Source organism: Aphelocoma coerulescens, chromosome 4 (genome assembly GCF_041296385.1).
Source record: "Aphelocoma coerulescens isolate FSJ_1873_10779 chromosome 4, UR_Acoe_1.0, whole genome shotgun sequence".
Taxonomy (NCBI): Eukaryota; Metazoa; Chordata; class Aves; order Passeriformes; family Corvidae; genus Aphelocoma; species Aphelocoma coerulescens.
In genome coordinates, this window is record NC_091017.1 from 1,739,315 (window position 1) to 1,751,578 (window position 12,264).

A 12,264-nucleotide genomic window follows, 5' to 3' on the forward strand; every position below is an offset into this window, starting at 1 on the left:
CTATGTCATTGTCCTTTTCCCTCATCTATGAGGAGTTGTTGATCCTGGGCCTAGCAGGGGCAGATGCAGCAGTGAGCAGCATACACAGCTGTATACTATAGTTATTTTATTGATCAGAAATCAGGGGCTGTTTCAGGAATTGTGGTAATGCACTTTTCTCCTTGGTCGATAAGAGGAGGTTGTGTTGGGTAGCAGTGAGGTTAAGAAGGGTTGTATTCATTTTTTGTGCATTCAGGCATCAAGTTGCCTGCAGTACAAGTCAACAGCTTGTTTTACAGTGCAGAGCAGTGGGGTTTTTGTCAGGTTGTGCTGTGACTGTATATTGAGTTTGGGCACTTAGGTGTACTCCAGAAATACTGAGCCATTTGAAGAGTCAAGACCAGTGGATATCTTCAAGTAAAGCTGAAAGGTGCCCTTCTTCACTGGATAAAATGTCACCTGTGTGAAAGTGTGGCCAGAGCACCACTTCCAGATCCATGCCATGCTGGCTGCAGTGAGTGTGCACTGGTTATGCAAACTGCTCTGAGAGCACCTTCTGGAACTGAGGGCCCCTTACCTCCTTGTGCTGAGTCTCATAACCTACTTACCTGCATCCTCTCCTCCTGCCTGGATAAAAGTGCTGCAAGCTTTGCCTTGACCCAGTTTAGACAGCCATGTACAGCAGTCAGATGCCAGATGATAAATTTGAAGAAGAGTTCCTGCAGGAAGATTTAAAGATCCTCACTATCTTGGAGATTGCAGAATGCTATTGCTTTAATTCTCAGAGTAGGCACTCATTTGTGATCCCACCAGGTTTTCTTTAAATAACAGCCGCCCACAACAACAGGATCCTTACAGGTGGGGCTTTGTGTAGCATTAAGCTGATTATCCTCTGGCAGGGGTGTACCCAGATGCTCACTGGTACCTAAATTTACCCGAATGTATTTGTTTCACTGTGTACCAACAATCTGGAATGTATAAATTGTTAGTATCTATGAATATTCAGGAAACAATTTGCTTCTGCTGTTGTGTTCGTGGCTTGGCAGCTGTTTGGGGTCATGAGGTTTAAACAAGTAAGGAATGTAGATTTTATTTTTTTGGTTATAAATTATTTTCTTGAAAGCCTTGCATTTTCTGTGGTAACAAACTCCAAGATGCTGATTGCCAACAAAATAAAGTTTTTCTGCCACCTTGAATGCCTTTTTGCTAACCAAAAGGATATATAACTTCCTGGTCTTAGCTTGTCATTAAACTAAAAATATAAATACTAATGAAGTGGTAAATGGTATGTCTTACAAATTAGGTAATTTTAACCTGTGAGTACCTAAGGTACTTATGATAAGAATTGAAGTTTGATAAAAATGCGGAGATGGGATTGTTAGTACTTTAATAAAACAATCTTAATGCTAGAAACATTAAAATGTATCACTGATTTTTTTTTTTTTTTTTTTTTGGCTGGTTTGGGTGTTTTGTGGGAATTTTTGCCGAGAAAGGCTGGACCAAAAGATCCTGAAGGTATTTCTCTAGCCTGGCATTCTATGATTTTACCATAATTGCTTTTTTTAAAAAAAGGAGGATCATTTATAGTTATTTGAATGGCTTACTGATCATATTTTTGTTTGAGATTTCATCTGCTTTGTGTGTATGCTTTTTAAAGACTGAAAAGTAGTGATTTTCCTGATTTCTCAAACCCTGGAATTGTGCAGTAATAAAACAAAAGTAAATTACATTATCCTTTCTTTTTTCACATCCCCTCCTTTCTGTGCTGGAGATTCCCTAGCTGCAAAGCCCCAAATATTTTTTCAGCATAGCACAAGGGGTGAAACCTTGAATTATTTTTCCTCCAGAAGTTTGCATTTAGCAGAAGGAGGCTTCAAAGTGTGTAAGAGCTGACTCTTAGGATAAGAGAGGCCAACATGCTGTATTTCTCATTCATAATCCCTTCAGTAATCCTAATCCAGTGGAGATCTGTAGCCTTTATTAAGCATCACATGGAAGAGGATTCTTAAGGCTGCTCATAACTAGGCAGTAAATAAAGTCTCTGCACCAGTTCTGGGCTGCACGTGTGTAGAGGCATGGCCTGTCCTGCTGCCTGCCCAAGGGAACACCTTCTTTTATTATCTGGATTCTGACAAGGAGGTTTTGCATCTGAAGTTAAACAAATAGCATCAGAAATCATCAAGTATTTGGGTACTGAACACAACCAAAATTTATCAAGTGGAGAGCTTCTGTTGTGTTTATCTCAATAAATCCCTTAATTAGAACCTGGCAAGGTAAGTTGCATTTTTCTTTTTAATTCTCTGCAACAGGATTTTGTGTTCAGAACTAGCTTATAGTTTGAAGTGAAATACCCTTTTTGTATGCCAAGGTGTATAAAACTGCATTTGGGAGTTTTGTATCTGGAATTCTCCTTTTTGCCACTACAGTAATTGTGTGGGTGCACGTTTGAAATAGAAGCTTCACCATCTTGTTTGCAGCTACGAGTGGTGCTGAGTCCGATGTGCACGTGGGCCATACATAGGTATTTACTCTCAGGGGCAAGATAAGATCACCACTTTCCCTGGTGCTAGCTAGCATTTTTATCCTTGGGGGAAGTATTTGATTATATTTTAAATTAATCTGTAGCTCTTAAACTCTTACTGTTTTTCTTTTAGCAGAACTTAAAATTTGTTCCCCTCTAACATCTCTTTTAGGTTTTTTGCTAGTAAATTTTCTAGTCTTTTATGTCCTCCTGTTGCCTTCCATATGCTGCTTATCTGTCCCCTCCATTGCTGGTATGTCTATAAAACTGTCAGGTTAGTGGGAGTCCTGTTCATGATACATGAAATGTCACCTTTCCTAGGAGGAGGCTTCACATTAGCTGTGGTGTTTCTGGCAGGTCCTGTGGGTCAAGCTCCACATTCTGCATAGATCTATGATGTGCACAAGCTCACAGAATGTATAGGATTTGGTTCAGAATGCTGTCCATCACTTTGATTTTGGAGAAGTTAAAGTAATAGGTTGTCAGGAAATTTACCTAGGCTTTTTTTGTTTGTGTTTCGGGGTGATTGACTTAAATGGATTTGTGCAAGGTTTCCTTTCCTGAATTTCATGGGGTACTAGGTGGTGTTATTGAACAAGTCATATGCTTGTGTTTGAAGAGTTGCAAGAAGCGTGTTATCCAATGGCTCAGGAAGTCCATGGAGTCTGGCTGTTACATCTTTTTTCCTGCTTGTGGAACATTACCTCTGGCGATCAAGGAATGTGCATCTTCTCTATGTGTGTGTGGCCTTCTCCTGAGGCCCTGAACTTGGGTGTTCCACTGGTTGTCTGTGTCCATGTGGGGCTCTCGAGTCCGTGACTCTTCAGCGGTGGTTGAGTTCTGCCCTGGTTTAAGTGCATGCAGTGGCTTTTCTCACCTGGCTTTAGAGTGTGGATGTTTGCTGGCAGATGCTCTGTGCTGTGGTGTGTACCAGGGACAGCCTTGTGCAAAAGAGGCGAGGAAATTCTGTTCCAGAGGTCTCCTAATTGCACCAGAGAGAAGGTGTGGCAGTGAAGAGCAAAATGAGGAAGGAGCTGTTGGTAGCTGGCTGTTTCCTGGATGGATCATATTTCTCACCTGGTTGTTTAATAGAACCTGTACCTAAAGTGATGCTGCTGCTCAGTTCATCTACTCTTTGAGGCTGTGCCTTGATGGGTCCCTGTTCCTCACCTGTTTCTTGGGTACAGGAATTTAGGAAGGGAAGAGTGCATGTCACTGGGTGGATGAGGAAGGATCCGAGGTGCTGAGCAGTTGGACTGGTTCTGTTTCTTCCTCACTCCTTCCAGCCTTGGAACAGGTTTGGTTCCATTGGAGTTTGATTTTACTCCTGTGCATGCCTTTGTTCAGGTTGTGTCTCTCACAAAAGTCTGAGGGCAACAAAGTGAAAAAGTTCATGGCTCCAGGAACTGTTTGGGAGGGACCTGTTGATAAGCCTACACAATACGATAAATAGGGCACACTAATACTAGGCCATGCCTTGCTATGGATGGCCGAAATTTGTTTGAAGTAGGGCTGCCCAAATAATAAATGCCTGCTTGTTTTGTAGGGAGAGAAGGAAATATGAAAAAAATTGTTGCCAAAGGTGACCTCAAATCCAAGGTCATGTTTTATCAAAGCAGGCAGGTGGTACCCCTGAATGCATCCTCAGCAAGCAAAGTACTGAACACCATACTTGAGTGTTTGCTTCAAATTTGTTCTCCATTGCTTTAAAAGTAACCTAGAAGTGTTCTAGTTCCTGGAAAGGGGGCTGATGCAGAGTGAATCATTCCTATCATTGCTTCTCTGGAAAACTAAAACTTGCTGAAGTCCTCAGATCTGTGTCATTAAAAGGAAATTTTTGTTAGGATAGGCCAGATGGAAGTTACAGGTCTATGCTCAAAAGCTCTGGACTTGAAAATTTCTTTTCTGAGCCGCGATTTCCCTCGTACAGGAAGTTACGAGTGAGCTATAAGTGGTGAGTTTTGTGTGCAATTGTTCCTCTAGAAAGACGTCAGAGTACCTGCCTTATTTGAACACAAAGAAAGTAAAGTACCAGGTAAAATTGGGTGTAATTAAGCGGTGATTTCAGGACATTTGTGGCATTGATATGAAATTATGTTGTTAGAATAAAACAAGAGTGTAGGCATTTTGCTGAGATCATTGTGGTACACGTGTTGTGTCACCCACTCATGGCATTCTGAAGATGCCATTGTACAATTGGGTATCCTGGGCAGGGGAGGGAGAGTTCCTTTGCCCTGCTTTCGAACCTCCCTGTGCCGCAGTGCTGCTGAGCAGGGCTCACCTTCCTGAGCAAACAAGGAACACTCACCTTACACAACACCGGACGTGCTCCTTCAATTAGCATTTGTGCGGATCTGAGCTATTTTGAGAGGAAAGATGTGGGTTAGATGGAAAGAGATGGAAAGAGGCAAAAGGACTGCAGGAACTGAGGGAAGGAGGAGGGTTTTTCCTTCTCCTGGGCAGAAGTGCCTCTGTAGTTACTGTCTCCTGACCCTTCAAAATATTTTGAGCTGCGTTCTCCTGTAAACATCAGTCTTGACACTTTTACAGGTGTTTATTTCCTTCCCTCCATTTCTCGGCTTTCTCCTCCCCAAATTTCAGGTGAGAATCAAAATGTGTTGAACTCTTCAGCACTACAGCCTGGGGCTGCTTTGGCAGTAGTATGTGACTAGTTTTTTTTCCAGAGGAAAGATGTTTGACTGAATGACATTCTGGTTACCCTCAAAGTGAGAGACTTCAGAGTTTGACCCAATTTTACGCTAGGTTCTCTTTGCCCTGACCAGAGCTTCCACAGCAGTGAGCATACCAAAGTCTGGCAGTCTGTCCCTTTATACTGGCAATTGATGGAACAATATGCTCCCACACTCGAGCAGATGCATGAGATGGAGGAAAGCAGTGTTTAACAAAGCTGGTTATTTTCTTCTGACAGCTAATTGTTATCTTAGACTTATCTTTCTGCTAGCTGTGGTTAGATTAAATACAGCGTGTGTGTTCGTCCCTCATAATGAGTTATCCTTTACAGGGGACTTCATGCATGAATATTTGTCTGCACGTACTGCTTCTTAATGACTTTATTATAGTTCTTGATCAGTATTGAAAAGCTTTTCAAATGTTTGCCAAACCATCACAGTACAGTTATTTTTATGCAAGTAGGAAAGATGCTGAACTGATTCCTGTTTATATAGCTCACTTGAAATTTGAAGCAGTGAGACAGAAATCCTCATCTGATTGTCTGAGAGCAGCTGGAGAAACCTGGTAGTGGAAGATGTACTTGGCCGCAAGAGAGACCATGTGATTGTTGATATTAACTGTTAATATATTTAACTGTAGATTTTTCGCACTGTGGGACATGTTGCAGCTGTTTTGATTCTGACCAAATGGTCTTCCCTGCATCTGTTTTGTGGTTTTGGTGACACTGGAGCAGTCTGCAGCACTGGAGCATTGGCTGGAGAACATGGGATCCGGTAGTTCTGTAAAAGTCAAGTACAAGTACTCCCTGCAGAAGTCTGAAAATGGTGAGTGATTCTTAGAAAAGTAATCTTTTCCTGTTTTCTCCTGCATGTGCTGTTGGCAGGTTGCATTGAATGTGTTTCTCTTCTGGGTTACCTGGTTTTCTTCATAGCAGTCAAGTGAGGTTCTGTCTTTCAGCACCCTCTTACAAAGTTTCTCAGGTGTCAGGCAGAAGACAAGAGACTTGAGGAAATAACAGCTATTGAGACCAGGAGTAGGATAAATCCACCCAAGCCTAACCAGAAATGAAACAACAGAACTAACACCTGCTGGATTAATCACTTGCTGGGTAATGCAGGTGTTGTGCCTCTGCTGACAGTGAGACAGATGTCACCTTGCTGCTTCCCCTGGATTATTTTCCAAGCCTCTTACTGGTGCAGGACTGGTTAAGCAGAAGTGTTAGTAAAGCCAAAATAAATCTGGTTCAGAAGAATGTGAAATGGTGTGGCTACGAAAAGCTGAAAAGCAAAAAGTGTACTTTTTCTAATTACATCAGCACAATGCTCTTCATCTCTGCTAGTAATCTAGGCTTGTTTATGGCTCTCAAAGTTGTAATGACTTATTTTTACAAGCCCTCTGTAATGGTATCAATTTTGTGGGTGTGTGCCTGTGTCTGAACAAAGGGAGTTGATGAGGGAGACCTTAGACATGAGGAAGCGTTAAAGAGTAAACAGTCCTTTCTTTGTTGTTTGAATTATGTGGTTGTCAGCACTGGCAGAACAGCAGGATGGGGCAAACTGTTTGCAAGTGCTTGGAAAAGAAAATAAGGATTGCAAGTGAGGATAAGGTTGTAACTCAGACTTTTGTTACTGTCCACTGTTGAAAACCTCCATTTTTTATTTAAGTTAGTCTTACCTGTCACCCATACCATCAGAGGTCCATGGGCTTTCTGAACAAGTTCAGGGTTATTTTAAGATGATAAAGTGTAACACAAAACTAGTTACTTATTTGAAACCTTGTATTACATCTGGTACCTCAGCAACAGTTTCCCATGCAGTAAAACCTCTCTCAATTTCTAGCCTTTGATTCTCAACACCTTTCAGATTTGGCCATCTGCAGCGGGGCAGCTGCTTAGGACTTGGTACCCAAATGCACTGTGCCAGATGTCACCCCTGTCCCACCTGTACAAGGTCTGAAGGCTGTTCCCAATGGAGAATGTAGGAGCAGAGCTGTTAAACTGGCCCTGCCTTGGAGTGAGGTCTGGTTGGAGTGCAGTCGCTTTGGTATGCTTTCAGCAGCTTGTATGATGATACATGGTTTGGATCATCATAAAATGTGGATAAATCTTTCTCTTCTTTGTGGATTCCCCCCCCCCCCCAGCCTGATACAAACACTGCCAGGTATCTCACCCAAGTAAGCTGCTCAATTAGAATACCTGGCTTTTTCAGTTGCAGAGTCAGTCTCAGTAAAAGCAGAATAAAAAAGAGTGCCTTGCCTACCTGGGGTTAAATACCGGGGATGGTGGTATTTAACTGTGCACTTGATAACATGTGTTACATAGGTTTAATTTTTACTGATTCAAAGGATCTGGTTTTCATAGGCATGTGTGTAGTCACCACAAGGAATTTTTTCAAAGCCCAGCAGATCAGTAAGCACTTGATCAGCAAGAGAGAAGGCAAAGAATACAGAAGTTACTCCTGAATTGAGGCTTGCCAAATCTTACCTTCTTGCCCACGACTTCAGGGTGTCTCAGCTCCCTGCTGAACAGCAGTTGTAGATCTTCCTTTTTTGTGCTCTGCAATTCCCAGTGCTGAAACAGAACCATAATTTAAAAGGATTATTATTTTCAATATATAAGCCATTGAGATACAGTCTTTAGGGAAAGGTCATTGTTTCCTGCTGAAGTATCTGGAGGGTGGTTTTCTATGTAATTAATGCAAGCTGATTGAATTAATATGATCTCTTTGTCTCTTGCCAGTGTATAGCAGCCTTTGGGTAGGTGTGAGGGATTTTCCTCTTTTTAATGAAGATTTTCCCACACACCTGCCATTGTTCTCCCTGCTTTGGTGAATGTGGCAATGGAATACACCTTCTGCAGCAGGCCTAGTTCCCTAACTCTATTGTTGCCCTTGGATTTTGAAGCCAGGCTGTGGATACAGCAATCATCCCTTTCCCCCCTCAGCTAAAGATGAGAGAGAAGCAGTGTTAGAAGATGTTTTAAGTGTACGGCACCAGAAAGGAACAGGAAGGGACACAGCATAATCCAAAGAGACATGCCAAGTAGCAGAGCTGGTCCAAGTGGGGTGAAGGCCAGCTAAGGAGGATGAGAGATTCTAGAGGCACGAAAAATTCTGTGGCAGAACTTGAAAAAGGAAATGTGAAAATGCACCAAGGTACTTCACTTGAAATATGCACACACCCCATCTGAAATAATCTTTCAAGGGAACATACTGGAATTGGGAGAATACACAGGATATGTTTTCAAGATCAAAGGGCAGACAGCCATAATTTGGTGGGAAGCACCTGGTGTCAGTGCTGGCTGCGGATTGGACCTCAAACAGGCACCTGGAAATTCTGGCATCTTGTTCGTTCTGTGTTATTAAATGGCCAAAGTTCTGCCTCCCTTTTTCACTGTGGGTGTAGTTTTGTCTGTATGTTATTGTAACGTAATAGTATGTTGACATTTATGCTGTGATAGAGTCCTTCTGAAGTTCTTCCACAACTGCAAAAGCTGAGGTATTTATTTGGCATAAAGAGGTAGAAAACCCTCATATTATTAAGACTTTAGAAGGAAACTTGGTATCCTGTCTTCTCCCAACTCTTTGTGTGGCCTCAGTTAAATTCCTGGTTTCCTGAAGTCCCAGCACCCAGAGATGGTAAGATGGACATAAAAAGGATCAAGGTAAGTAGAAAGGGAGGATATTGTCTAATAGTACTGAAGAATGTGTTAGGATTTTTAGACCCTAATAATCTGTTGTTAATGCCAGTGGTGAGGAGCCAGCAGCAATGGCTAAAAGTGTTTCAGAGGTCTCTGGTCAGGCAGGGTCAGGTCAACCTCTTACAAAAAGAAGGTGAAAAGAAGCGGATATTTTTTGCCCTTAGGCACGAGAATACAATTCCCGGGAATTTCCTCTGAAAAGGCAAGGTTCCTCTTCAGTGTTCAGGGGTGGGGAAGGAGCTGTTGCAGGTACCTCAGCTGTGGCCAGTGCTGCTCAGCAGATTGGTTCTGTTCTTGTCCCCCAGCTTTCAAGGCAGCTGTCTTGATCCAGCAGTGGTATCGGCGCTACATGGCTCGGCTGGAAATGCGACGCCGCTGCACCTGGAGAATCTTTCAATCCATTGAGTATGCCTGCGAGCAGGATCAGATCAAGGTATGCTTAGGAAGGTGGTTTCTGTGCCAGACTCGCTCAGTTCTGGCTGCTGGCTGGTAACCCTCTCAGTGCTTCAGTGGGCCAGGGACTGGGTTTCCTGCCCCTTTTTAGCCTATTGATTCCCTGCCTGCTTGTGTTGCATAAAACACAAAGTGATGAACCTCAAAAGGAAGCTGTAAGAGCTGTTTAACAGTTTTTCTGGAGTTTTTCTGAACACAATAGGCATGTCTAGTTGGTTTGTTATGCTTTAACTTTGATTAAAATTCTCTTACATGGCTGCCATGCTGTCAGGGAGGGAAAGGCTCATAGTGTACTTCTGCCTGTGGCTGAAGGTAAAGCCACTGTTTTGACTTCATTTCAAGATATGCAAAACTTAAATTGGTACAATGGGAGTTGCGGTACACACCAGACAGCATGAGAAGGGCAGCTTCCAGAAAGAAGATCACGATAAGTTGCCACTCTATTGAATTTCATTCTGGGGTGACTGATGGGCTCTCCCTCTTCTTGCAGCTTCACAACTTCTTCAGTTACCTCATGGACCAGTTCACACCGAGCAGCAGCAAAGAGAGTAAGTTTGTGTGCTGTTTGTAGAGGTGGCACCAGCAGCTTCAAAAGTTGCACCCTGTATTATTCATTGCCCAGTGCTGGGCAATGTTCAGTATGGCAAATGTAGCCAAGAGTCTAAAGAGTGATGGCATCAGGAATAGGGAGTGAATTGTCTGGAGACTCTGAGCTGTGCAAAGGATGTGGGGCAATTCCTGCTCTTAGGAGCTGGAAGGAGGCATAAAAGTTCCATTTGTTTTCACAGAATCACAGAATGTTGCACACTGCACATGGAGATTTGGCTCTGCAGCCTTTCCCCCAGTCTAAGTTTTGTAGCAGTGCCAAGCTTGGACCCAGCATCTATGGCTGCCACTGCTCCTGAGTGCCAGCCTAATCAAATAGCTTTTCTTTAGAAAAGTACTAGAATGGTACCAATTAATTTCTTCTTTGTCTGTTTCTCTTTAAAAAAAAAAAAAAAAAATCAACCACACTAATCTGCTGTCCAGGGGATTTTATCAGTCGCATGTTCATAAGTGGGGAAAGTTACAAAGAGGCAGAGCTGGAAAAATGCTGTGACTATGAATCCATAGAGGTGCCAGACTCCTACACTGGACCCCGTCTCTCTTTCCCACTTCTCCCTGACCATGCCACGGCCTTGCTGGAAGCTTTCCAACAGAAACAAGTAAGGATCCCAAAAGGTACCACGCTTTCCCCTTATCTGCACAGGGGTGTAGGATAGGTACTTTGGCCTTCACCTTCCTAACAAGCTCAGTTGACTGGAGTGTAACAAGCTGGCCAGCTGTTAAACAAAAGGGTGCTGGAAATTAGATGGTGTTTCCCAATTCCATAGAAGTGTCTCTGTTTCTGCAAATGTACTCCTGACAAAACGGAACACTTTACATAGGGGTGTACCAATATTAACCTGAATTTCATTTTTAAAGGGAAAAATCAACAACAGCTCATGTTGAAACATTTTGTCATTTTTTGTTCAAATTCCTCAATTTGTAAATAAGTATAGGATGGCCCAGAGGGAAACAGCCAATTAAAATGTTTTGTGTCATGCAACTTGGATGCTGATTTAAAATGTAAATTGTGATATTTTTGATGAGGAAGTTGAGTACCACTCCAGCACTAACAAGACAAGCCTTCATACAACTGCAGTGTTCTGCTGTCATCCCTCAGCGGATGTGCTGAACTGCAAAATAGGCCAAAACATCCCTTCTCCAAAGAGAAGTTCTAAACCAAAGGTGTCTCATGTCCTGACTGGATTAAATGCCTACGCCCTGGCTTTGAGCGTATGTATCACTGCAGGACATGTGGAAACTCATGGACTGGTTTGATGTGGAAAAGCTAAGGAAGATCTAGAGGAGCAACTTTATACCTGTGATACTGGCCTGGAATTTCTGCTGCTCCTGGAGGTGGTGTGGCCTAGTGGGTATAGCTTTATCCACAAGGTGCTGGGGCTTTAGGGTTGCCTTGCCAGCCCTGTCAGTGCTGAGGCTGGGCTGCTTTGGGCAAGTCTCTTGCATCCTGCTGTTTCCCGGTATTTGCCTTGTCCTGTTTGTATGCCCATAGGTCAGCACTATCCTAGGGAGAGTTTCTGCCGTCCAGGCTATCGTGGAGTCTTTGCAGCCAGAGTGGTGCTGCTCAGAGACCAATGATTTCCTGCTTTAATCCCTTCACTTTCTCCTAGTAGCAGCTCCACGCTCGCTATGTCTTAAACCTCTTGCATGAGACCAGGAAGCACCTCAAGCAGTTGCCAAACATCAGCCATGTCTCCACCTGCTACAGCGAGGAGGTCACTGTGTGCGGTGCGTCCCTTGCAGCCTCCGGGGTGGAACGCTCATGTGGGAGGGTGGGGCAGAGAGAAAATGATAGTGAGGCCACAGTGCCTCCCTCTGTACTGAACGTGGAACACAAATGCTCTCTGTAGGCAAAACGTGTGGTGCACTGAGAGGCAGCTGGGTCTGTCTGAAATACCCATGTGGTCTTTTTTCTCTCACCCCAAACTTGGCGCCGTTTCACTAAACTACAGAAACTATATCCAGCTGAGGACTTGTCTCAAAACTTCATAGTGTTCTGATGTGTTCTGTGGTCTGGGATTATTTAAACAACAAAATCCTGGAGCTGTTCTGGATAAGCAGCAGCGCATGCGTGCACGCAGATCCAGAATGCGAACGCATCTTTGCATCCGATAAGTAAATTTGAGACAAAGCTTTTCACTATTTTTCTACTCTGACTAATGTTAAAATGTTGAGATATTTCTGAAAAATACATACTTAGCACAGACTTCTGCATGCAGTCAGGTTCTGGAAAACAAACCTCTCTCTCCAGTATCACGTTAAACGAGAATTACACTGTCATTTTGAATGCAAAGCTTTCTCCCATGTAATGATAATC

General features: G+C 43.1%; 2 protein-coding genes and 1 long non-coding RNA gene across 3 annotated transcripts in view; 1 reads left to right on the plus strand and 2 right to left on the minus strand.

Annotated features, from left to right (window-relative positions):
* Positions 1 to 67: 67 nt before the first annotated feature.
* Positions 68 to 9,213, minus strand: LOC138109274 (uncharacterized). Its single transcript, XR_011150383.1, has 3 exons — positions 9,142 to 9,213; positions 7,674 to 7,760; positions 68 to 698 (listed from the first exon to the last, which is right to left on the minus strand). It is a non-coding gene; the product is annotated as an uncharacterized lncRNA (long non-coding RNA).
* PPEF2 (protein phosphatase with EF-hand domain 2) overlaps positions 5,592 to 12,264 on the plus strand; it is a 13,639-nt gene continuing 6,966 nt past the window's right edge. The window contains exons 1-5 of the mRNA XM_069012401.1: positions 5,592 to 6,015; positions 9,194 to 9,321; positions 9,832 to 9,889; positions 10,371 to 10,546; positions 11,561 to 11,675. Of these exons, the coding sequence (XP_068868502.1) occupies positions 5,955 to 6,015; positions 9,194 to 9,321; positions 9,832 to 9,889; positions 10,371 to 10,546; positions 11,561 to 11,675 (538 nt within the window). The 5' untranslated portion in view covers positions 5,592 to 5,954. The remainder of the gene's footprint in view (positions 6,016 to 9,193; positions 9,322 to 9,831; positions 9,890 to 10,370; positions 10,547 to 11,560; positions 11,676 to 12,264) is intronic.
* NUP54 (nucleoporin 54) overlaps positions 9,282 to 12,264 on the minus strand; it is a 23,285-nt gene continuing 20,302 nt past the window's right edge. Inside the window, exon 13 of the mRNA XM_069012406.1 lies at positions 9,282 to 9,299. The gene's annotated coding sequence lies outside the window, so the exon portion shown is untranslated. The remainder of the gene's footprint in view (positions 9,300 to 12,264) is intronic.